This window comes from Panicum virgatum, chromosome 3N, assembly GCF_016808335.1.
Source record: "Panicum virgatum strain AP13 chromosome 3N, P.virgatum_v5, whole genome shotgun sequence".
In the NCBI taxonomy this organism is placed as follows: Eukaryota; Viridiplantae; Streptophyta; class Magnoliopsida; order Poales; family Poaceae; genus Panicum; species Panicum virgatum.
In genome coordinates this window covers 26613641-26638589 of record NC_053147.1, presented here as the reverse complement: position 1 = coordinate 26638589, position 24949 = coordinate 26613641, and the positions used below count along the sequence as shown (strand labels likewise).

General features: G+C 49.8%; 3 protein-coding genes across 4 annotated transcripts; 2 read left to right on the top strand and 1 right to left on the bottom strand.

Annotated features, from left to right (window-relative positions):
- Positions 1 to 455: 455 nt before the first annotated feature.
- On the bottom strand, positions 456 to 872 carry LOC120667706 (atherin-like). Its single transcript, XM_039947727.1, has one exon. The coding sequence runs from the start codon at positions 870 to 872 to the stop codon at positions 456 to 458; it is 417 nt and encodes a 138-aa protein (XP_039803661.1).
- A 10394-nt stretch (positions 873 to 11266) lies between these two features.
- On the top strand, positions 11267 to 12284 carry LOC120667463 (protein FON2 SPARE1-like). The gene has a single exon (XM_039947530.1). It carries the CDS (start codon positions 11545 to 11547, stop codon positions 11929 to 11931), a length of 387 nt encoding a protein of 128 aa, XP_039803464.1. The 5' UTR covers positions 11267 to 11544; the 3' UTR covers positions 11932 to 12284.
- A 7308-nt stretch (positions 12285 to 19592) lies between these two features.
- Positions 19593 to 24344, top strand: LOC120665415 (F-box protein SKP2A-like). 2 transcript variants are annotated; one of them, XM_039944978.1, is made up of 5 exons: positions 19593 to 19809; positions 20753 to 21045; positions 22126 to 22474; positions 22554 to 22695; positions 23608 to 24344. In XM_039944978.1, the coding sequence occupies exons 2-5, from the start codon at positions 20786 to 20788 to the stop codon at positions 23964 to 23966; spliced, it is 1110 nt and encodes a 369-aa protein (XP_039800912.1). In that variant the 5' UTR covers positions 19593 to 19809; positions 20753 to 20785; the 3' UTR covers positions 23967 to 24344. The 2 variants fall into 2 exon arrangements, with proteins under 2 accessions (XP_039800912.1, XP_039800913.1); XM_039944979.1 differs by lacking the exon at positions 19593 to 19809 and adding an exon at positions 19912 to 20275.
- Positions 24345 to 24949: the final 605 nt, after the last annotated feature.

Below are 24949 nucleotides of genomic sequence, written 5' to 3'. Positions count from 1 at the left end.
TGGCCACGGCGGCGGGCGGCGGCGGTCGACGGCGACCGTGGCGGCGCCACTGCGGAGCTTGGCGGCGGCCCGGAGCTGGGGGAAAAGGGGAAGGGTGTCAAGGGGGTCCTAATGCGCCCCTTACCTTGGGCAGAGGTGAAGCGAGGAGGCGGCTCCGCGGTGGCCGGCGGGGCTCGGCGGCGATGGTGGGCGGTGGCGGCGTTGGGAGCTCGGGGAGGAGGCTAGAGGTGGCGGTCGGCGTCGTGGCGGTGAGGAAGCGGCGTAGGGGCCTATTTATAGGCCGAGAGAGGCGGCGGAGCGGTGGTGGCCGGTACAGAGGCCGGCGAGCGGTGCGGGGCAGCGTTAATGGTGCTCGGCATCGCGGAGCGGAGCGGCGCGCGATTCGCGGCGGCGACGTGACAGCTTGGGTAGGAAGAGCGCGCAGGGGAGGGAGAGCACGTGGAGGGACTGGCTGCTCAGCTCGGCGTCGCGCAGCGTGGCTCGAGCGGCGAGGCGGGGCGCTGTGCGGCCGGCGGCGTCGCTGCGCGCGGCCTGTGCGGCTCGGGCGGCGAGACGGCGGCGCTGTGCGGCCAAGCGAAGCGACGGCCGGCGCGGCGAGTGTCGGGTGCGTGGAACGCGTGCTGCGCGCACGCGGCGCGTGGGCAGGCGGGCAGGGCGGCCGTCAGCGTCGGGCGGTGCAGCGAGCGGCGCGACGGGTGGCTCGGCCGCGTGGTCCACGCGTGGGAAGGAGCGCGCGCGTGCGCGTGCCGCGTGTGTGGCGCATGGAGGGGAGCACGACATGCGGGGCAGGCGAGCAGGGTGCCAGGGGGAAAGCCGGGAGCGGCGTGCACGCGCGCGGGCAGTGCCGAGCGGCGCTCGGGGGCGCGCGGCATGGAGGAAAGGGAGGAAGGAGAGAGAGAGGGGAAGGAAAAAGAAAAGAGAAAAGAGAAAGAGAGAGAGAAAAAGAGAGAGATTCGCGGCGGCGACCGTGGCCGGACGCGCACACGCGCCGGTCGGGCGTGACGCGCGGGTCAAGGGCGAACAGAGAGACGGGACGGCGATGGATTCGGATGTCGGGATCGGATTTTTCGGAAGATCGGGAGATCGGGCAGGAAAAATGATTTGAGCTCAACGACGAAAAACTTTTGAAAAACAAATTTAGTGTGTGATTTAATTTGGTGAATTTTTGGATGTTACACGCCGCCGCGCCCTCCTCCCCTCCCACTCCGGGCGCTGCGTGGGATCCGCGGCCCTGCCCTCCTTTCCTCCGGCTCCGGCCGCCGGGCCCCGCCACCTTCCTCTCCTCCGGCTCCGGCCGCCGTGCGGGGTCTGCCACGCCGCCCTCCTTCCTTCCCGCCCCAGCTGCTGCGCGAGGCCGGGACCGCCGTGCTGCCCTCCTCCCTTCCTACCCTGGCCGCTGCGCGGGGAGCCACTGCGCCGCCATCCTCCCCTCCCGCTCCGGCGTGCTCCGCGAGAGCAGCTGCGACGGCGCGCGGGGGAGCAGGCGCCGGTGCGGCGACGACAGACGCAGGAGCGTTGGCTAGTCCAGCGGGAGCCGCGACTGGCATCCTTGAGACGGGCGGTGCGGCGGCGCCGGCATCACCGGGAGGTGCGGCGGCATCCCTGAGAACCGAGCACATTGGTTGTCCTCTCACCCACCTCAAGGGCAGAAACGTCATTTTCTCTTTGTACTATTTTTGCTTTTGAATCCTTGGAATGCTAGCATACTGGGACGGAGGAATTAGCTATCACTGGCTATTATCATTAACGTTTCTCTCCGGAGGCGAGTAGCCCCCGGTACGCCGCGGGATAAACTAGTGCTAGTGTTAGGTTGCTGTGCGGCTCGTCGGGGGGCGCCCGCCTGTTCCCGAGGCTGGTGCGAAAGCTGCGGTGAAAAGTGAAAGGGGTGCGGCGAGCGAGATCCCAAGGACGGGGACAGGTAAAGCAGGGGGCATTGACGGATCGGACCGGCCGGCGACAGGCGGTGGGGCCGGCTCCCCGTTGATTGTACTACTCCTACTGCCGGTCAATCTCCCACTGCCGTTTGCCAGTCTCCAGTACTACCCTCCACGTCCATCAATCATGTACTGCGAGTTCATGTACTGCAGCAAGCATCGCGCACCACGCCCGTCGCCGGCGTCCGCTCGTCCCGTCTGTCGTCTCGTCGCTGTCACGCTGGCTCGCTGCCTCGTCCGCTCGTGCGCGTACTCGAGGCTCGTCGGCTCGTCGCGCGCGGAGCACCGACGGCGGCGGACGAGCACAGGCACTGTGGATCACCTGACGACGCGCGCCGGGCGTGGCTTCTTGACGCGTCGTTCGTACTGTACGCCCTTGGCTCCTTGCCTCCCCTCCCTGATCCGACGCGCAAGAGCGGGATGCTAGTTGTCGCCGGGGCGACGACGCCCGGTGGTGGCCGGTGGCGGTGCCCTGCTTGCCGGATGCGGGAGGAGCAATGGCCGCTTTCTGCTGCCGGCAAGGCCGCAGGATCGCGCAGAGGATGTTTGGTTAGAGTGTAGAAAAGTTTTGATGAGAGAGAAATGAAGCTTTGACCACTAATTAGTGGTATTAAATAAAGTCTAATTACAAAATTACTTCCACAACTGCGGTACTGTAGCAGTTGCTCTAGCTAATGAGGTCTTTGACCATACGATTGGAGGATGATTGAGCGCGGTTACTGTAGCATCACTGTAGCCAATCATGATGAAACTTGGCTCATTAGATTCGTCTCGAAAAATTACACCCATTTCTAAAAAGGTTTTGCAAATAAACTTCGTTTAGTACTTCATGCATGCATTCGTCTTTTTGTGCAAAAGTTTTCGTGATTTTAACCAAACATGGCCGATAGTAGGGACGGACGAAACGGACCCAGGGTGTAGGCGGGTAGGCCAGGCCACACGTGGACGTACGCAGCGGCTAGCTATCCCGCCGGCGTCGCTGTTTAGTTTCCAACTTTTTTAGCGCTACATTAACAAATAATATTTGACCATTAATTACGAGTAATAAATGTGGATAACTAACAAAACTCATTCCACAACCCTCGGGTGAAATTGCGAGACGAATCTTTTAAGTCTAATAATAATTGGACCATGATTGGACAATGTCGTGCTACAGTATCAACCTCTAATGATAGATTAATTAGTCTTAATAGATTCATCTCGTAAATTCCCGTCCATCCATGTAATTAGTTTTATAATTAATCTATATTTAATACTTCTAATTAGTGGTCAAATGTTATCTAAAACTTTTCACCCAAAATTTTTTGGGAACTAAACTCCCCCTGATTAGAATGGCGATGCGGCAAGATTTCTTTTTTTTATAAATGATGCCGGCGGCATGGCGTGCGCAGAGGCTGAGTTGTGTGTGTGGGGGGTGGGGGAGGGAGGGGGGCGGTGGCGCCTTCGCCGTAGCGGTATGGGCGCCCACTGGCCGCCGCACCCGCAAGGCAGGGCTGTGACTAGAGGGGTGGTAAAGGGCTTAAAATTTTGAATTAGAAAATTTAAGAGTCTGGTTCTAAAAGGGCCGGGCTCTAATCTTATACAATTTTAAACTAAATAATTTAAAGATTTTGTTGTGCTGTGAAGAAGTTACTAAGACTATGTCCCATTACCACCCTAGCTGTGACTGACCGGTAAGGTGGACAGGTCACTAGGTCAAGACGGAGCTGTGCGTGCGCACGTTCTTGCTCAGCAGTCGTCCCCCGTCCAAGGAGGCACACACCTTACACATGGAGTACACACATACTACAAATATGTCTGGAGTATACACATACTACACACCTTACACATGGAGTACACAAATACACAGGCTAGACCAGAAAAATGCAAGACATGGAACTGTTCTGTTCATGATCTACCGCACAGCAGCGGCGCAGCCCATCCACTAACATCCAAAATGGGCCCATAATGATGTACATTGGGCCGCCAAGATTAACCTGGTGGGCCGGCGCGCGCCAGCGTTTGAATTGTCAAAGCCCGTATCCGATATTGTTTCTGGATGAGGAAAGCGGACACCATATACGCTTTTTTTTTTTGGGAACCGGAAACCATAAACGCTAGCAAAACGCCGAGAGCACGTCCGGATGATCCACCATCACCATACACTGCTTTTTTTGCTTGCGCATGATCTTGTCAGGCCGTTCTTGCTACTTCGGTACAGACAAGATCGCCGTGCCAAATCTATCTCATAGGTTGTATGAATACGTAGGAGAACTGCGTATCTTTGTATTGATAGGTAGAAGAAAAGTTTTTACAATGTACTGCAGTGTCCGAACACGCGCATCTTTGGCTGTCCAGCTTCTGTTACATAAAGGCTAAAGAAAAGACAGGAAAGGAGAAGAACACAACTACTCGCAAAAAAAGACAACCTAACTTCTTGGCCCTGCTAGCACCCAGAGTTCAACTTCAGTAGAGCCGGCTCTAAAAAGAGGGGCAGGCAGTGCGACCGATGGAGCCGGGGGCCAAGACCATACCAGGGGCCAAGACCATATAGGTAATATGGATATACAATTTTCTATTTAGTATAATAACTATCACAAAACAGCTCATGAGGCTATGATTTAGGAGTGTTAACGGATCATAACTCTATTGCTCTCTTCACGATCCATCTAATCCTTATATATTTTTAGCTCAAAATTAAATAAGATAAAAGATCGGCTCTTTTAGTGCTCGGCTCTTGGACTATATAGGCTAAAGTTTGTTGCCCTTTGCCACTCCTAGCCATGGCGTACAACCGTAGAGAAGTCTTCCAGGTTATAACCTAACCGTCTGTGGAGCGAAGGCACGTTTCAAAGTTTTGTTTTCTTTCCTGCCACCGCCGTGACCCTGGCACCTTGCTCACGCGCTCATGGTATTTTAGGTTCTAGCTGAGGAGAGGATACGCCGACGTTGATTTGATTAGCTCCTCACTCGGCGACCGGTAACGGCAAGAACGGCGAACAACAGACACGCACACGATCGCAATAAGCATATATTGCGAAATAATTTTTGCGAGTAGTTACTATTTTTATTTAGAGCCGGCTCATATGTAAGTTTATTGCTTATTGCTTATTTCGCAATAAGCATATATGTGTACCTCATATGTAAGTTTATTGCTTATTGCTTATTCTAAACTATTGATATATTTTATGAGCTACACATATATTGCGAAATATTTTTTTATTTTTCATACTATATACTGTAATTTTGACAATAAATTAGTTCAACGGGTTCTTTTTTTTCTTGCCCAAGGATCCTTGAAATTATAGGGCAGGCCCTGCATCAGATTTAATAGTGATCGACAATTGAGGGATTGCATATGCTTCCAGTATGAAGATTCTGGCGTTTCTTTCTTTCCAAATCTGCCAGCAGATCAAGGTAAAACGTGCGTAGAAACCTTGCTGCAAACTACCAGGGAGCAAAACTCTGAATTATATGACCATCTGCCCTGGATCGAGCATGGAGCTCTTGCTAGTGTAAGCTGACTCCCATGGCTGCAAAGATTTCGTAACAGACTGATATCTCTCTCATACAGCCGGCGCTCTGATGATTATGCCCTGAACAGAGCACTCCGCGATCATGAATTCCAGGCCGTGCAATCACCACAATCCACCGTATCCATGGAGCCACCCCCACCCCCCAAGCGCCACCACACACACGAACGAAGAAAGAAAACGAAAAAAATGGGCCTCGGAGTGCGGCCTTTTGCCTTCCCTCTGCAGAAAACGATACTGCTAACTGCTGCCACGGCTTCAGTTAAGTTTTGCATCAAAATTTGAGAAGAGCAAGGACAAGAGAGCAGCAATCAGGGCTGCCTCCACCGGTCCGGCTTGTCTGACTTGCTGAAGCAAAGGCAGCAAAAACTACAGTAAATTGTGTCTGGATGAACAGTAGCCAAACGTTATTTACTGTGCCGATTTTTACTGTTCGTCGTGCACTGTAGCGTAGGTGCTGTAGCAATGGATCCCATCCAGTGGCGGAGCCACCACTAGGGCGAGCCCGGCGCGGCCGCCCTAGGTGCTTCTAGACGAGATCTAGAGCATACTGTTAACAACAAAGGTAGCGGAGAACAAGAAGTAGGATGGATCTGAGGAACATAAGAAGAACAGAGGAGAACAAGGAATTAACTTTCAAAGGACAAATTACTTGAGTAAAGAGTAAGAGTTCATATAAGTTGTTCGATACTCCTCCTCGTACGCACTTAGTATTTTAACCAGCAACTCTCTTGCATTTATATGGGTTGGGCTTAATACGTGCGCGCAGGCACATCTAGCGAACCCATTCGCAGCCACCAAAACTAACACTAGGCTTTCTGGTGGGGCTGTCCATAGTAGTAGATGCTTCCTCCAGTTCGTGGGTGCTGACAATATCCCCCCGTTCTCAACTCCGACCGGGGCTCATGACGGTGCGATGGCGCCCCCCTCCCCCGAACGTGAGGACGACAGTCATCTACTGCCAAGAGTTGCGAGACTCAGATTGGGCCAATGGAGCACTGCACGAGAGGACTTCGTGATCTCGTGGGCCGTCCGGTCGAGTGGGCTGTAGCCACTTAAGAGGTTCAGCCTAGCCCCAGCCCAACGCTGTGTCTTCTTGCCACCAGACGCCGCTGGCGACTTTGGCAGTTCACCATCCACCCCCCTGCCTGCAGTCCCGCTCAGGCACTCACGCCGACGCATTGCTGTCGTTGCACGATGGCGCTCCGCGTCCGTCCGTCAGTCCGTCCTGCAACCCCAACTCAACACCCGCCAGCTGCGTCAGCGGATCCCGTGCACCGCTGCCGCGGGCGCTTGCAATCGGGCAGCAATCTTCGGCGCATCACTTTGGCCGTGCGAAAATTTTGATGTTGAACTCTGCCCTAGGTCATTTTTTGGGCTGGCTTCGCCACTGATCCCATCCATCCATCTGCAAACAAACGACCGGGGACGGATCGAAGTGATTCTCTGACTTGCCTTTAGCAAGTCAGTGAATCCACGGCGTGCCTCCACCTTCCCGGAGTCATCAAGCGCAGCCTCAAAGGGCAAGCTGGACCTGGCGCTGAAGATGGCACTATGGCAGGCAGGGTGAAGCCATCTTCCTCTAACCCGTTGCGTCAGTTCCGCGAGCTCAAGGACTAGGATTCCGGTTCTGGCAGCACAGCACACGCAAGTAGGCAGCTCGCGCTTTTCAAATTAAGCTTGCGCAATGTGGGCATGCTCGATTAGTTTTTCTGTAAAAGCTATGCGCGAAGTTGCTGTGAGTTTTGTTTAAAAAAAAAAGAGAAGTCCGATTACCACCCCCTCCCCCCAACTATCGCAAAAGTTTGATTTTCCACCTTCAACTATAAAATCGAATAACATAGGCCATCTAACTGTCGAAATCGGGCAAATTTGGCCATTGGGATAGTTTCGAAGGCAGTTTGCATTTTTCTAAAGAAAATAAAAATATATAATTAGATCTAAAAAATAAAATTAATTCATTTTAAATTAGAAAAATATGAAATTAGTACCGAAATTTTGCTAAAAAAAGTAACCTATCTATTATTGCTCCATTTAAATTTTATTCAAAAATCATAGTTATAACTACAAGAAAACAAATATTTTGAATATAAAAAAAATTAGATTTGAATAATTGATAAATATTGTGCCAATAGATAGGATACATTTGTAGAAAACTTTTAATACCCATTTCATAATTTTTTGATTTAAAATGAATTACTTATGATCTTTTTAGTTTAAAATTAAATAGTTTTAATTCTCACAAAATGGAAAACCACCTTCAAAACCATCTAAGGGGCTAAATTTATCCGGTTTGAACAATTGGATGGCCTCTGTTATCCGGTTTCGTAGTTGAAGGTTGAAAATCAAACTTTTATGATAGTTCAAGAGTGTCAACCGGACTTTTCCCAAAAAAAAAAGCCAACAACAAGAAGAAAAGAGAATGAACCTGTATGTTGCCATGGTTTCGGTTTCGGATGTATAATAGATGTCTTCATTTTACATCTTAAAAGGGTACTTTTGTTTGGAGATACAAGGCATACTTGGATCACCTACATCTTTTTTTTTTTGAACGGACGGCACTCGACGATTGCGCTTCTATTGCTATAGTAGAAAAATACAAGGTTACGACCCTAGACAGCCATAACCAGGCAACAAAAAGAGAAAAAAAGAAAAATAACACAAGCGGATTGGATTGGATTGGATTGGGCATCAACACGCCGAACTCAACGTTACTCAACAAATCAGGCCGGTCGGATTGGAGCATCGACGCAGCCGCACAACTCATCTCCACAGCAACTCCACGCGACAAATTCAGTAGAAGCAGAGCTCGTGGCGCTCACCGAAACCATCCACGCTCATGTAGTTGCCGAGAACTCCAAACGTGACCCTGCGTCGACATAGAATCGAAAGATGCACAGCGCACCGGGAAGACCGCCGCCATGCGGGATCCATCGTCGCAGTGCTGCTGCAACACCACCGACCACCTGACGGAGTGATACCACCGAAATCAGACCTCTCGTAGGCTGCCTCGCAGTCACCGCCATGATAACACAACGCGCGGGGGCCTCACCACTTCCGCCGTTGGACCTCGCTATCGTCGCCTCGAAGAATCATCACGCGCGGGGGCCTTGCCACGTCCGCCACAGTACTCCACGCCATGATTTTGTTTTCTTTATTGCCGTCGAGGTGGTGAGCAATGTTGCCCCACGTCCACGTGCCCATCAAAACCGAGCCACCGCCGTAGTCCGGCCTCACCTACTTGCTTCACCCGTGCACATAACCTCCGCCACCATGCCAGGAAACCGGAGAAGTCGCTTGCACCATCTTTCGATGATGTACCGCACCGGGAAACCCAGCCAAGCTGAGCAACCCGCCGCGATCCGCTGCAAGCCAAGTCGTCCCATGATACCGAAGCCGCCAGCGCCCTCCTTCGACGCAGTCCCACGCCGCACTGACGGTTGCCAAGCAACGACAGCCACCGCAGTCCGCTGCAAGCTGCCACAACCGACAACCATGCTACAACCACCGGCCGCCACCATAGCTGCGAACGGCACCCACGAGAGCTCAGCAACACCTGTTTAGCTCGCCACGCGGCAGAAAGGCCAACTCCGTCCGAAGCTGCCGATGAATCAATGGATTAGGAAAGTCTAGATAGGCCTCAGAAGACGACGCCTCCAAGGAGGACACGACGCCTCCAAGGAGGACACGACGCCAAAGGCGCCGCCGTCGCTCGTCCAGGAACTGGACCGGGTTTTCACCCCGAGAACCCCATGTAACAAGGTTGTTTCTTCAAGATGACGCCCCCAACAGGGAAACGACGCCCTAGGGCTCCGCCGTCATCTCTACCCGCAAGAATGCCGGCAAGGGCTTTCGCCCGGAGCTTCCAAACCCTCGCTACACATTCATGGCTTGGCACTTCCGACCGTTGACACGGCAGCCCATCCGGAGCGGCGCCGCCGCCGCGCCTCCGCGTACCATGCCGCTGACCTCCAACTCCACTGCGCCCGTCGCTCGGACCTCCTCACTCGTGGCGGCCACCCTTGCACGCACGCCGCAGCCCTCCACAGCGTGGCCCTTCACGGCCTAAACCGGCGCACCAACGCGTGCTTGCACAGCCCCCAAGGGCCGCACCATGCCGCCGGTGGGGCCCAGCCCACCGCCGCCGGCCTCCTTTTTCTACTCATGCGTAGCAGAAGAGGCCGCGCCGCTGACCCCAGGCCGGTCAGACAGCAGTCACAGTTTGCCCTCCGCCGTGATGTCGGCCCCATCAGGTCGCCCGCCGCAGCTCTCGCCGCAGCGCTCCCGCGGCTCTCGCAGCTCCCGCCTCAGACGGTGTTGCAGCATAAGGCCGTCGTCGCGCCCTATGCCGGACATCGCCGCCACCACACGCCATCACCGCTCCGCGCCACCCGTCGCTCGAGGGAGAGGGGCGGAGATAACAGATCCGGTGGTGGGAGAACCGGATCCTCTCGCAGTCGGCCGGATTCACGCCGTTATGGCTCCTGCCCGCCGCCCGGCCATGGCCGCAGACGCCGTCCCGCCCCCGTGCTAGAGGCCCCCACCGGCTGGTTCGCCCCGCCGTCGCCTTCCTCGCCGGCCGCCGGGCTTCCGAGGGCCCGCTCGGGCGACAGCGAGGGAGGGGGGAGGCGGCGGCGGGGGCTGGGAGCGGCGGTGTGAAGGGGCTCCCTCGGTCGCCTAGTGGGGGCGACGCGAGGGAGCGAGAGGATTTCCAGCTAGGAAAGGAACTTAGGGTGACATGGTAAGTAGGACTGAGAGGTGATCACTTACATCTTGTCTGAATTAATGCATTGATGTACGTCTTCCGATAATTATTTGTGGTCTTACTCTCATCACCACATGCATATTCAAAATAATGGCCTCGTTTGGTTCACGCTGCGCTATTCCATTCTACAAGAGAATCTTCTATGCATGAAGTAGTAAATGAAGTCAATTTGCAAAACTTTTTCAGAGATGGGTATAACTTTTCGCGACGAATCTAATGACGGTAATTAATCGATGATTTGCTACAGTAAACATCCTCTAATCGCGCGGTCAAAGGTCTCATTAGATTCTTCAGGGTCACTAGCGCGGGGTTCTGAAGTTGGTTTGGTAAACTGGATTTGTTTGACACCGTAATTAGCGGTCAAAATGTCACTATTCATTAGCACGCTACAAACCAAACGGGGCCAATATGAAATGCAGCAAGTCAAGGCTGTTGCATCTGTATGATGTTTGAGCCTTATATATAATAGGAATTTTGACTTCGTACCTGAAGCATCATTCTGGGAATAAAAAATACAGAACCTTTGGTCAGCCCTCTGAAACTCTTTACATTGATATGATCCACAAAGTATGATATTAATTTCCCTTCTCACATCAATATTCTTCTTTTTCTATACAGTGTGTTCCTTCTTTTGATTGTCCATAGTTTCTTTCCAGGCGCTACATGTATAAAGAAAGTGAAAGCAGCGTTCTTATTTTCTTTAATCTTCGTTGCCAAGTAGTGAATGCTTGTTTAGTCATTCGATAAATAAATGCTTGCTTTTACCGGAGTACGTGCTCGTAGTTCATGCAAGGCGCGCACGGCTTCAGAAGCTAACGTATCACACACGCGCTAGTTTTGCTTACACTTTACGTACAGCTTGCATTGCTAGCGCGTCCAACGCGAGCAGGAGGTTCATCAGCCCTCGGTGCCCCGAGGGTCAACTCCGCGCGCCTGAAGAAATTACGGGCCCTAAGATTTACGCAATCATCAAGCAAGCAGCTGTGTAATCGAGCCCAGCGATAGGAGTCCCACGCAAGCAACTCCACCCTTCTTAACGCCCTCCACCACCACGTCCCAAGCAACTCTGAACCCCTCCGTCTCGCTCTCGTCTTTCGCCTTCCTGGCCTTTGCCTACCACCAACTCGATCGCCCGGCAAGCTACCACGTACCTGCATTACAGCCTTGTTGCTTTGCTTCCTTTGCTAGTTTCTCCGTTCGGTCGTCTCCTCATCAACCGGTGGCTACAAGGCGCACATGCTATAACAGCTTAGGTAGCTAGCTCGGCCACGACCCTCGACCGACCGCCTCCATCCATGAATCCTCTCAGCCGGCAGAAGAATGCGCGGTCGCCATGAGACGACCTGACGCCGCTGCGGCCACCGTCGTCGTCCTCCTGTGGCTCGCCGTGCTCACCGTCGCGTTCCACGGCTGCGGTCGCCTTGGCTGCGGTGGCTTGCTGGGGAGGCGAACAGCAGGCTCGGTCGTCGCCGTCGTCCCGGCAAGGAAGATGCTGCTCGCCGCGACGAGCTCCGACGACGCTGCGGCCTCCTCATCGACTGATCACAACCACCGTCACCACCACCACCACCATCGGCATCAGCATCACCATGTCCACCGATGGAACCGGGACGGTATCATCCCACCGTCCGCGGTAGGCCAGGGAAAGGCGGGCATCGATCCGCGGTACGGCGTGGAGAAGAGGCTGGTGCCCACGGGCCCGAACCCCTTGCATCACTGAGATGCTGGCAGCACATGCATGGATCGAGGAGGAGTACTTTCTCATGGCAGTCGAAGCTGCTGATTCGAATTATTCCTTGGTGAGTGGCGCACATCGTCTTGCTGTGTTGATCAATCGAGTTTTTGGAGTCCGGTATGTATTCTTTGATTGTAGAGGGTGTGGAAGCAAGCCAGCTTGTTGGTGTGATCATCGTATTCATTGGAAATCGTGTGTTCATGTATGTAATAATCTTGGTCTCAAAGCTGTAAAGCAAGTGAAACGAAAGAGAGAGAGGATAATCTCTAGCTAGCTACTCCCTCCTTCCCTGTTTATAAGGCATACACGTATATCAAGATTCAAACCTTGTCATCTTTGACCAATAATTTGACTATTAAATTTTTATTTTTATAATGCAAATTTCATATGATTGGATTCATAATCAAATATATTTTACAATGATTATAAGTTTATAATCAAAAGTGATATAATATATGATAAATAAATGGTCAAAGTGTTGTTTAGAAGACCGTGTCATGTTCCACCATGCCTTATAAACGGGGAAGGAGGGAGTAAAATACAGTACATATAAGTTATGCTGATGAGAAAAAGGATACTGTTATCCTTGGTTTCCTTTTTTTCCATCCCAATCTCATTCTTTTTTTCCCCTGCTCATCGATCAAAATATCGACATGAATAAGAACAGTGTGTATATCTGTGTGAGAGATGATATAGGAGTATGTATTTACCTATTTTCCCCCTTCGAGGCCGTTGTGGATAACATAGGCTCATCATCCAGCTAGCAGCTCACCCCGCAGCTACACCAGTAGTAAACCGTAATTTTCCACCGGTTTTGCCCTCACTCCTTGGGAGTTGCGCGCGTCAGGTTGTCAAGTGAGGCGTACGCGCTGTGAAACGGGCGCAGCGGAGTAGCGGCGACGGCACGGCGTGCCCGTCGCGGAATATACGGGTTCATGGCACAGATCGCGACGCATGAACGGGGCATTTTCCCAGGTCCGGAAACCCACGATCGCTTTGGCACCGAGCTTGTGAGCTGTGAGAGAGCCAATACAATAAGCCGGGTTTAATTTGACTTGGCGCCCACTTCCATCAGGGAACGCGCATCGGCACATGCATGGACCATGGATGATGGATCATGGAGACGCAGCAAGAACACGCAGTCGGCGAGCGCCGAGCACATGCGCCGCCAGAAAATTCGGTGAATGCTCATTAGCATGCAGCTAACCTCTCGCTAAGCTTGCTTAATCAGTCATCAACAGCAACTACCTCCATTTAACTGAGTGTGCAGTACTGTCCAGTCATTCCATTATGTTTTCTGATGCAGCTAGGCGGTGCCGATGCGCAGGTCCCAACGTACGTAGAGTAAAGAAGCAAGCATAATCAAAGGATGTTTGCTTAATCAGCTGGTAACGTGAGCGAGCGAGCAAACACAGCTAGTAGCTTGTCCGGAATGCCGGGCGTGGAGTTGATGGATTTTTTTTTAAACGAACCGCACAAGATAGTGCGAGTTTCTATTGATGTAGCAGAAGAATATAAGACTACAGTCCTCCTGGGAGACCATAGACAGAAGAAAAAAAAAGAAACAAAACAAGATAGATACACCCGGTTGGATTGGGAGGTGGCCAAACGGGCGGCCCGGCCCGGCCCGGCACGGGCCCGTCTAAGCACGGCCCGTTTAGGCACGACCCGCTTAAGCACGAAAATATTAACGGGCCGTGGCGTGCCTGCCCATGGGCTGAAGTGCCGGCCTAGGCACGGCCCAAAATTGATTTAATCGGGCCGGGCCGGCCCGTTTGGCCTGGCAGCCCGGCGGCCCGAAAATGTTTAAATAGGGTTTGATAATGGATAATATAGTATTTAAACGGGCCTATCGTGCTACCCATCGGGCCGATCGGGCCGCCCTTTTTCGGGCCGTGCCTGGACGCGTCCATGGGCTGACAGTGAGGCCTAGGCACGGCCCGGCTATCGTGCCCGTGCCGCCCGGAGCCCAATAATAATCGGGCCCGGATCGTGCTCGAGTCGGGCTAAATTGGGCCGGGTCTCGGGCCCCCATGGGCATCTGGCCAAACGGCCATCTATAGATTGGGACGTCAACACGGGGAACACCGCAACTTGACGGATCCTTCATATATAATATCTTCGTCCTTCGTTGCAAACTTGCATACACATTTGGGTTCGGTATGCTAGATACTCTCTCGGTTTTTATTTATATATTGTGTTATGTTTATCTTAAGTCAAACTTAACAAACTTTGAATAAATTTATAGAAACAAATAATACATTTATAATACAAAATTTGTTTTATTAAATTCACCATGAAGTATATGTTGATAGTGCATATGCTGGATAGTATAGATATTGATATATTTTTATGTAGACTTGGTTGAAGTTAGTTAAATTTGACTTAGGACAAACCTAATATGACGACATGTAAAAAAACGGAGGGAGTAGAAGAGGAAGAGATTTGCTTGACTGTAACTTTAGGCCGTTATCACTCACCTGTCTGATTAATCAGGTCATTGCATTTGTCTTAGTTAGTACTTCATGCTCAGTGTGCAAGTTAGGGGATTGATTTAGATGTCTAACTTTCTTTAGTGATGGAATAAAATTAAATATTATTTCAGCTTCAACATCTTGGATGTGACATATATCCATGATACATATAGCTAATATATACTCCCCTCGGGTATGGCCGAGGACGGGGGTGGTAATAGGCCATGGCCGTAATGCTCCCTTCACAATCCTATTTGGCCCTTCAGTTTTTTAGCTCAAAATTGAATAAGATTATGGCTCTATCTTTTTAGGGCTCGGCCCTTAGATTATCTAGCTAAAAAATTAAGGCCCTTTACCACCCCTGGGTCCGCATAGTCCCTTTAATTATTATTTTTTAGTTCATTTGCCTCGTAAACAATATCATTTGGTTCAATTTAGCCTTTAATACAATTTATCCTTTTCTTTTCTCCACACACAAGTGGAATCTCAATCTAAGATTTTCTAGCGTTGTAGTTGTTACCACAACATATATCAAACAATATCTATATTATGACTGGTTTATCATTATTTTTTCTATATTTTTTATCATAAGGGTTAATTTATTAATAAATGTCGGATCCTATAGAAAATAATAAAAAATATTGAAATATTTTCTAAAAGACCTTATGATTTCCGCTACCATTTTGTTAAATTTAACTTAAAACTCCACTTGTGCTTCGATAAACAAAAAAATAAATTTATTAATAGATAAATTGGATCAAATTACATAGTTGGGGGGTGTTAAATTGAACCAAGAAATAGTTTAGGGGGTTATCCAACTTTGATGATACTTTGGGGGAGTAATTTGAACTTTTTCCATGATATTACACACTTAACTCCATTGAAACAAATAACGATCTAATAAATGGCATAAAATAAGTGATTTTTTCCTCTTCAGTGGATTGAGATTTTGCTTATCCATCAACAACCAAAATTTACACTAAAAATGAATGGGAATAGAGTTTTGCTTAGCCTCAACCATCGCTTATTCTTATGTTAAGCGTCTAACTATGCTTGGCGAAGATATCCGGTGCCACTGTTTCTATAGCATGCAACACGCCCATCTCACCAGTGGCGGAAGCAGCAGTGGGTCTAGGGGGGCTCCAGCCCCCCTAGACCCAAAAACACCATGGAGCCCCCCCTTAGCCCCTCAGCCCCCCTTTAAGAATTTCTGGATTCGCCACTGCATCTCACCATCTCATACCACAGTATTTTGCAGTATTGTGGAATAAATGTTGTGTTTGGTGGTCATAGTACCACAAATACATGTTTTCTGCATACGTTGTACAATATGCTAGGTCCCCCATTATGCTAGTTAGGCCCTGTTTAGTTCCAAAAAATTTTCAAGATTCCTTGTCACATCAAATTTTTGAATACATGCATGAAGCATTAAATGTAGTTTAAAAAAATAACTAATTGCACAAATTAGCTGGAAATGATGAGATGAATCTTTTGAGTCTAATTAGTATATGATTGGACACTAATTACTAAATAAAAATGAAAGTACTAGTCAAACCCAAAAATTTTCACGAACTAAACACGCCCTACGGTCCCTCAAGTTCGAAGTACGGCTACCAAGAGTCAACATGGGCCTAAAATACGTACATTGGGCCATGCGCAGCACATCCGATCCGGCAGCCAAGAAGAAACCTAGTGGGCCGGCACGTACCAAAAATTGCAATACCAAAGCCCGTATCCAAGATTCTGAAGGAGGCTTAGCAAAACGCCGACAACCAGCACGTCCATATCATTATATCATCCTTTACTAGTTGCTGCACAAATTTTGGTTTAGTCTGTAGCACAAGTAGTACAAATTTTAATCAATAATTAGAAGTAGTAAATAAAGAAAGTTTATAAAACTAACTCCACAATCCCGGTACTACTTCGCGAGATGAATTTAATGAGATCTTTGACCGCACGATTAGAGGATGGTTATTATAGCATCACTGTAGCCAATCATCGATTAATTATCGTCATTAAATTCGTCACGAAAAATTACAATCATTCAAGAAAAAAATTTGTAAATAAACTTTGTTTAATACTCTGAACATTCAAAATTCCTTTGTAGGGTAAGTTGCGCTACAGGAAACAAACAGGGCCACGGTCGTCTCGTTCTTGGGGACCTTGTGGCAGAAAAACGACTGGCCGTCCGTGCACTCATCCATCAGCCAGTGCCGGCGTGCCCACACACCACAGGGCCGCAAGTTGCGCATGGCCCGCGCGATCCTTTTCAGAGGACATACAAGCGTCAGCCTCAGTAGCTAGCCCCGTAATATTAGGAGGGTGTGTTTAGATTACTTTGTATTTTTTATTTTTGTATTTTTGAAAAAATCTTTAATATTTGAAGTATTAAATGTAAATTAATCATAAAACTAATTACAGATCTCGTCTGTAAACCACGAGACGAATCTAATGAGTCTAATTAATTCATCATTAGAGCATGTTTATTGTAGTATTACTGTAGTAATTTAGTATCTAATCACGTCATAATTAGTCTAATTAAATTCGTCTCGCGATTTACAGTCCATTTGTATAATGCGATTTATTTTTTAACTACATTTAGTACACAATGCAAATAATTTACAAAAATTTTATATTTTGCGTTTTATAATCTAAACAAGGCAGAAGGTGTTTTCAGTCACCGAGCTGAGCCTGACAAAGTTTTCGGTGAAATCCATCTGCTAGCTAGAAATATCCCTCCACGGCTCCACTGGTTGCCGGAAAGCAGAGGCGGAGGAATCAAGTCAAAGCCGGGCCTACCCATGATCCTTCCGACCCGGCTGTCTCCACGGCGAGCCGTTAGCGGCGCGCGCTTCCTGTGAGCCTGACGCTGATGGAGATGACGAAGGCCAACCAACGAGGCTGTGGAGCCAAGCGTGGGCTTCACACTTCACCGACGATTCACGGCCGGAAAACTGACACCGTGCCAGTGCGTATCAGTTCACTACTTAGACACGCAAACCTCTTCCATTATCTAAAGAAAAGGGCTACACATCACAGTTTATTAATTCGTTGGCTGCTTGCTGCTCACACTCAATCGAGGCTTCTTCCATTAGGAAAAAAGAGAGGTTCAGTTTATCAGCGCCACATCATACACGGAGCAAGTTGCAGCGGACTAGGGGCAGATGATCCATGGAGCCAGGAGCAGGGACATCGTCGACGGCGACCCGGTTGTCACCGGAAAGCAGGGGCGGAGACAGGGGGGCGGGCAGGGGCCTGGCCCCCTATGATCCTTAAATTTACACTACAAATTTAAATTTTAATTAAATTTTTATATAAATTTGTATAGTTGGCTCCCTCTAATAATGAAAAAATCATCATCCTGGCTCCGCCCCTGCCGGAAAGTCGGCAGGAAAGTTCAGGAAACCAGAATTAAGTATATGTCAACTGGACAGGATAGGCCTGGATCGGAGGATGAGGTCCTGGGGTTAAATAAAGAACGAGATCAGTGCACAAGGTGGGGCCAGTGAACGAGGTCATGGATCGTGAGCCAGACTTGGCAGCTCCGGAGCTGCCGAGTGCCGATTCGGATGGCCGCCCCGTCGGTGCCGTCCGCCTGACTGACCGAGTCGCCACGCCGTGCTTCGTCGGAGAAAAGAGATCAGGAAAGCTGGTACTCGGCGTAGACTTGAGACTTGAGAGGAAAGAATGAGGCTTGGAGCCTTGGACAAACAACAAAGAGGCATATATTAAAAAAAAGAAAAAAGAAAAGAGAGAGGCCACCGCTAGGCGGCTCGCGTGTCTTGTGTGGCGGTCGGGGGGGGGGGGGGGGGGGGGGGGGGGGCGCACGCAAAGCATTTATGCACGCACGATCGCCGGCGAGGCGTTAGAGTTTCGACACGGGCAGCAGCTGCTGCTGCATCTTGTTCGCCTCGGCGCATTCCTTTCAGACGGCCGGGCACGTGCGTTTCGTTTCGCCACCGTCTGTTTTCTCTTTTCCTCATCCGTGTGCAGAACAAGGAGGAGAGCCGCCGATTCGGGTTTCTTTCTACGCGGTTGAGTCCGAGAAGGACTTCCATTCTTGAAGCATGCATTATTGAAAATCTGGTCCGTGCTTACGTCACGGGGCCAGCGGGCAGTGGTCGCCCCTGTTCTCTTTTCCTGATCCGTGTGCAGAAGATCTGTTGTCTTCTCGATGGTCACGCGGTGACGGAGAGCGCGCGTCCCGGCTGCCTCAACGACGACAGGGAAGGAAGTTGCCACAGCGGGCCTCGTCATCCCAATTCCCAAATAAAACCACGATTCGTTCCTTTTTTTTTATTTCGTTGTCGTCATCCATCCCTCCCTTTCTCTCGCCGGATAGCACCCTAGGAGCGTGTCGCTTTCGACCTCGTCTCGTCCCGGCGGCGGCGGCGACGCTCATTCGCCTGCCGGCGCTCGGCGTCTCGTGGCCCCCTCGCCACGGCACACTACGCCGCCGCGCATACCACGGCGCGCACCGGCCTGGCCGGCTGGCCCCGATGGGACCGGCGGCGGCCGCCGGACCGGGCTGGAACTGTTTGATCAAGGGGATCTTGCATTGCATCCGGGCCCGCGCGATGCGACGGCAGTCGAAACGAGCGGTGCGGTGCGGCCGACCGGGCGGGCAGCGAGAGCAGAGCCGACACGGGAGGGGGTGGGGACTGGGGATTGCTTTCGTGACCAGTAGATAGATTGCCGGCGTCACCTGGCAGCGAGCGGCCGGATTAGCGGAAGAGATTGTGGTGTTTGGCGAGCAGGCGTGGGGTTCTCTAGCCCACAGGGCCGAGCTACTTTTTTATTTTCATTCTGGCTGGACGTCGAGGAGATGGCCCGAAAGGCCGAAACCATCACGACGAGTCGCCCGCCTGTTCTGTCCGCTTCCCGAACGATTCGTCGGTATGGGTTAAAAAAAGAACGGAACCGGGAACCCCCTCCCTCGTCCGGTCGTGACTCGTGAGTCGTCCCGCGCCGGCAGACTGCGCGGCCGGCGCGCGGCGGATAAGGCTATTCTATTCCGGCCGGGGGCCACGCGGCCTGACGAGCCGTAGCTTCGCGAATCGCGATGAGCCCCCGCGGCGCCCATCCCATTCCCGCCATCCTCCCTCGTCAATCATCATCCGCGTTCCCAGCGGCCCCGCGAGGAAAAGGATCCCCGAGCCGAGCCCACAGCCCCCAGCCCCCCACACGCCACGGGTGGTCGGCGTTTCACCCCCCTCCAGTCCCGTGCATCTCCGTCCTGAATCAATTTCTTCCCCAGCTTTCCGGGTGATCGGGTCCGCGACCGGCAGCGGGCGCCGGGCGGCGGCCGCAAGCGTCGCTGTTTAAATAGCCCCAGCAGGCCTCCCCGGTCCTTCAGTTCAGCCTCGGCTGGACATCGACTCGGGCAAAGGTGAGCTCAGCTCTCTCTCTCTCTCTCTCTCTCCATTTGGGGATCTTTTCCCGTTGCCAATCCCCCTGCGATTTCAGCATTCCGGGCGCCGAGATTGAATCCCTCGGAGGGTCAATCTCGTCCGCTGCGAGCACCGAGGCCCTGGTTGTAGCTGGTGCTGGCCCTGCGGAGGCCAGCACCGCGGCGCTGCCAAGATCGTTCCTCCCCAAATCCATTTCCGGCTTTCCGATGGCCTTGCGCGGGTCGGTTCCCCGGGCCCTCGGTTCCTGCGGATTTTCTAGTTCCGATTCGGCGTCCCGAGTGGCGCTCGCATGCTTTGTTGTTCTGGGCGCCCGGAAATACGAGGGGAATGGGGGACCCTGAGAAAGCGCCCCGTGTTTCCCTCCCCTCGTGCTTTGCCCTCACGCCTAGCGAGGTTTATGACCTTCCTGGGAGATCGAGTTGAAGATGTTTGGCGCAGTTCTATGTAAGTTGTAAGCCCGGCTGCAAATTGCAGGGACACCAGTGTTCGGTGCATTCTTCTTAGTCTCAGGTCGCCGCCCTGTTGTAGCTTCGTACTTTTGTCTTCTCTGCCATGAAAACCACCTTGATCTCGAGTAGTGTTTTGTGAGTTCCTCATATGGATGTTCAGACCAACTTTGGTCTGAACGCGGGTATTTCGAGTTAGTTCATAAGAAGGCATGGGTGCTTTGCATATCTAATCTAGTGCCCAGTGTTTTCATTCCTGCCGTTGCCTTTCCAACTGTATTGTTACTAGATTCTAGTTTTCTTATGCGCCTTACTCTAGAAACGCCACCTTGGTCAAATTTCACATAGGAGACCTACCAGATTTAGTGATAATTTCTATTTGGAGCTATCATTCCCTTTTGTAGTTGTGCTCCACTTCTCCAGGCTTTGATACTCTCAAATCTGCCATCTTATGTATTTTGGCTTCTGATTGCAGGAACTTGGTGCTTTAAACACTATAATCTAAAAAATGGTTAGCGGGAGGCCTGGGAACGGTGAATTGGATGCATGGTTCAACAGCCTCATGGTTTCCTCAAGCAACCAGAGGGGGCAGGCTGAAAGTGGTGATCCATTGCCTACATTATCAGGATGGAAGGACCTTCCAGTGGAGCTACTGTTGAGGATACTATCTTTTGTTGGAGATGACAGGATGGTCATTGTGGCATCTGGTGTCTGCACGGGCTGGCGTGACGCCCTGGGATGGGGAGTCACTAATCTTTCCCTCTCATGGTGAGCAAGTTTCTACCCTGGTGTTCTGAATTTCGATCAACTCCATATTTACACCTACGAGTCAGTTTTGGCAGAATGGGTTGAATATGCTTGATGATTGAAAAGATTGCATACTAGTTGTTGGATTTCAAAATGTTAAATGATTTAGTGATACTCCTACTAAATTCTTCCAAGTATGTCGTCCGTTCCCTGTAGGCCATTGTGCTATCATTCAATCATGTCTTCTGTAAATGAAAATCAACTAACCCAGTATGCTAAACTTATCCATCTTGAATTGATATTCTCATCCTTCCTACAATGTGCTGCAACCAATTAGACATGTTAGTATTCTGTTTCAGGGGAAAGTGTTAAGAAATTTTGTTTGTTTTGTTTTTCATGTTTCGCTGTATGTTGCTCTGACAGTTAAAAGCATAAACTCTCCACCTTATCCTTTATTTTTATATATTATTTTTGCTTCTGAAAGCAACCTAAACATTTCTAGTTCTGTTATACAAGTCAACAATGGGCTCCTCCGATATTGCTTTAGTGTATGCAACTTGCCATCTTGTATGCCATGTTTATCCACATGCTTGTTCCATAAGAAACTTTGAAACGATACTCTCTTGATTGCCTTTCCCTTTGGTTTCCTTCGGAGAAAACCTTGCAGTCTATCATTTGTCTGACTTTCCAAACCACAAAGTTGCACTCTTTGATTTAAAAGATGAGTGACAAGTGGAGAAAACTAAGTCAAGAAATGCCTTACATATAATATAATAGTTTTTTTCAGCTTGCACAAAAGATACAACTGTATCAAATTACTCAAACAAATTTTAGTTGTCTTTAAGCAAAATTGCTAATCCATTATTGACCTGGAGGCTCAACGCAATGTGGGTGGAACATCAATCGTACAACAATATCTTCTGCTGCTGGATGATTTATTGTAGTTCCTGCACATTCTTGTTTGCATTCAATTTCCTTTGTCAACTGTCTCTCCCCTCTCTCAAGATGTCATTTTCCTTCCTGCTTTCTCCTAACAGCCAAACCCTCGGTGTTTGTGTACCAAATCATAGTTGGCTGACCTGAAAATTGTATCTCTTGCAGGTGCAAGCAGAACATGAATAGTTTAATGATATCTCTTGCTCACAAGTTTACAAAGTTGCAAGTTCTCACTCTTCGCCAAAACAAACCTCAGCTTGAAGACAGTGCAGTAGAGGTTGTTGCCAACTACTGTCATGATCTACGTGAGTTGGACCTCAGCAGAAGCTTCAGGCTTAGTGACCGGTCCTTGTATGCATTGGCCCATGGATGCCCGCGGCTTACAAGACTGAACATTAGCGGATGCTCCAATTTCAGTGACACTGCCTTGACTTACCTTACTTGCCGCTGTAAAAACCTGAAGTGCTTGAATTTGTGTGGATGTGGGAAGGCTGCAAGTGATAGCGCTTTGCAGGTACTATTTATTATCTCAAGATTTACTTACCATGCTTTCTAGTATGAATGTCTACTTAGTTTCTATAAATTTGATGCAGGCCATTGCTCAGAACTGTGGGCAGCTGCAATCGTTGAACCTAGGCTGGTGTGACAATATTACAGATAAGGGAGTGACCAGCTTAGCGTCAGGATGTCCTGATCTCAGAGCTGTAGACTTGTGTGGTTGTGTTCTTATAACAGGTATTTGATCTGATTCTTTGTAACTTAGTTCTCTTTGGCGGTTGACAAATATGGACAATGGACTCTGCACCTTCTTTCATCGTTGGAGAAACAGACAGTAGGCAGTAGCTAGCCCTTACTGGCAGGTTGGTTTTAGTATAGAAGGCTTGCCATCAGCCATCTCTGCAAGGTGTTCTGCAACTTAGAAGCCTCGTTCGCAGTACTGCCTGCCTTGGTATATTAGAGCACAGCAGCCACGTTTTGAACTTGGAAGCTTATCTTAAATGCTTGTAGGAGCACAGTTTGTGGAGTAACCATGGTGAGGTGTAGCTGGGGATCAAAGACGGTGCATCCTATCTTGAAATTTTCCCCACGTTTTTTACTTCAGTCATTTGATATGAAACAAAACATATTTTAGTTGGAATATGGTGCTCTATTCGATTCTCACAATCAATCCATCATATGTCCCCAACACATCATTTCTTAAACATCAGTCCTGACTCCTGAGACACAGTTTTGTCTGAGAAAATATGATCGGCTCTTTGCATGGGGGGTGCATGCACATACACACACTTGTTACACTTGCACTTGTGCAAATATCATAGAGCGAGCATATTTTCATGTCAGCATGCTTGCTTGGTCTCTGGGACCACTGAACATCTTATGTTTGGACTTTGGACACGTGGTAGTGTGGTTGTTTTTCTTCCTTTTTTTTTCTTGAACATGTTTTTCCTGGTGTAGTTAATTTTTTTTTTCTCGAGCACATTTCTAGTGTAGTTGATCACTGAATAAAAGAGTAAACTTGTTTGTTTTCAGTATATGTCAATGTTTGCTGCCATTATTTCAGACTCTCTGGCTAAGTACTTTACAGGACTATTCTTGTAGTGAGCATTGAGTATCTGAAACCTAATCTTTTTCAACTCTTCATCGTAGATGAGAGCGTGGTTGCTCTTGCGAATGGATGCCCGCACCTGCGGTCGTTAGGCCTCTATTTCTGCCAGAACATCACGGACCGTGCCATGTACTCCCTTGCGAACAGCCGAGTGAAGAGCAAGTGCGGGAGGTGGGACGCTGTGAAAGATGGGCTTGCCAACCTCAACATCAGCCAGTGCACGGCCCTGACGCCCCCAGCGGTGCAGGCGGTCTGCAACTCCTTCCCGGCACTCCACACCTGCCCTGACAGGCACTCCCTCATCATCAGCGGCTGCCTCAGCCTCACATCGGTCCACTGCGCCTGCGCCCTGCATCCTCACCGTGCCGGGCGAGCCCTCTTGCCCAACCATGCGTACTGAGGATGTTTATGGCGAATGGTTCTGGAGAACGTCCGGCGTTTGCCTGATGGTGGTGCCGTGCTCCCGGCCTAGAGGAAGCTCTCTGTGTACATAGACTCGGAACTTTGGTGTAATGAGACACTGCTATTGTAGGACTTCGTGTGCTAATCATGGAGTGGGGAGTTTCTGGAGGGTTGCATGTACTCCAATGCCACCCCGGACATTGACTAGAAATGTTGTGGTATCTAGTGGATTTTCAGTGATGGTTCTTGTGTATTTTTTCCATGGGTTCTGTAGGGTTGGAGGTAGAATGGCAGATCAGTTGAAGATTGACGGCGAAGGTATGGTTCTGCAGGACAATTTTGGAAATGGAAAAGTGCTTGATGTATTGAACTGTTACCTTTGTAGTCATAGTCCGAAATTCTCTGCTATAGGCCATAAATACCGCAATCTTACGCTTTCCAAAGAAAAATAAATACTGGAACCTTGGTACTAGTTGAAAGAAGTCAAATCATTCTTGTCTCGTCGTCGATCCCCCGCTATCCTGCTGCAATCTCGCTGAAAAGGTGACGGTAACGCCTAGTGGAAAATGGTTTCAGGCGCTTTGCATTTTTGTGTTTATGGAAGAAAATCTTTAATATTTGAAGTATTAAATGTAGACTAATCATAAAATTAATTACAGATCTCATCTGTAAACTACGAGATGAATCCAATGAGCCTAATTAATCCATCATTAGAGTATGTTTACTGTAGTAATTTAGTGTCTAATCACGTCATGATTAGGCTCATTAGATTCGTCTCGCGATTTACAGTCCATTTGTGTAATGCGATTTATTTTTTTGACTACATTTAGTACACCATGGAAGCGATTTATAAAATTTTTGCATTTTGTATTTTGGGATCGAAGCCTATCGGGGCTTGCATTGCGGGTGTGATGCTTGTCCCCGCATCGGCAGTCGGCAGACCCTGTGTTTGACTCGCTATCTCGGCCTACGGCTTTGTAT

What these genes read in the sequence shown, in the direction of transcription:
- LOC120665415 (XM_039944978.1), top strand. Translation starts at nt 20,786, where the DNA reads ATGGTTAGCGGGAGGCCTGGGAACGGTGAATTGGATGCATGGTTCAAC. An exon ending in CAAGTGATAGCGCTTTGCAG is followed by an intron (nt 22,475 to 22,553) that starts GTACTATTTATT and finishes AATTTGATGCAG; the next exon opens with GCCATTGCTCAGAACTGTGG. An exon ending in TGGTTGTGTTCTTATAACAG is followed by an intron (nt 22,696 to 23,607) that starts GTATTTGATCTG and finishes TCTTCATCGTAG; the next exon opens with ATGAGAGCGTGGTTGCTCTT.
- LOC120667463 (XM_039947530.1), top strand. Translation starts at nt 11,545, where the DNA reads ATGAGACGACCTGACGCCGCTGCGGCCACCGTCGTCGTCCTCCTGTGG.
- LOC120667706 (XM_039947727.1), bottom strand. Translation starts at nt 872, where the DNA reads ATGCCGCGCGCCCCCGAGCGCCGCTCGGCACTGCCCGCGCGCGTGCAC.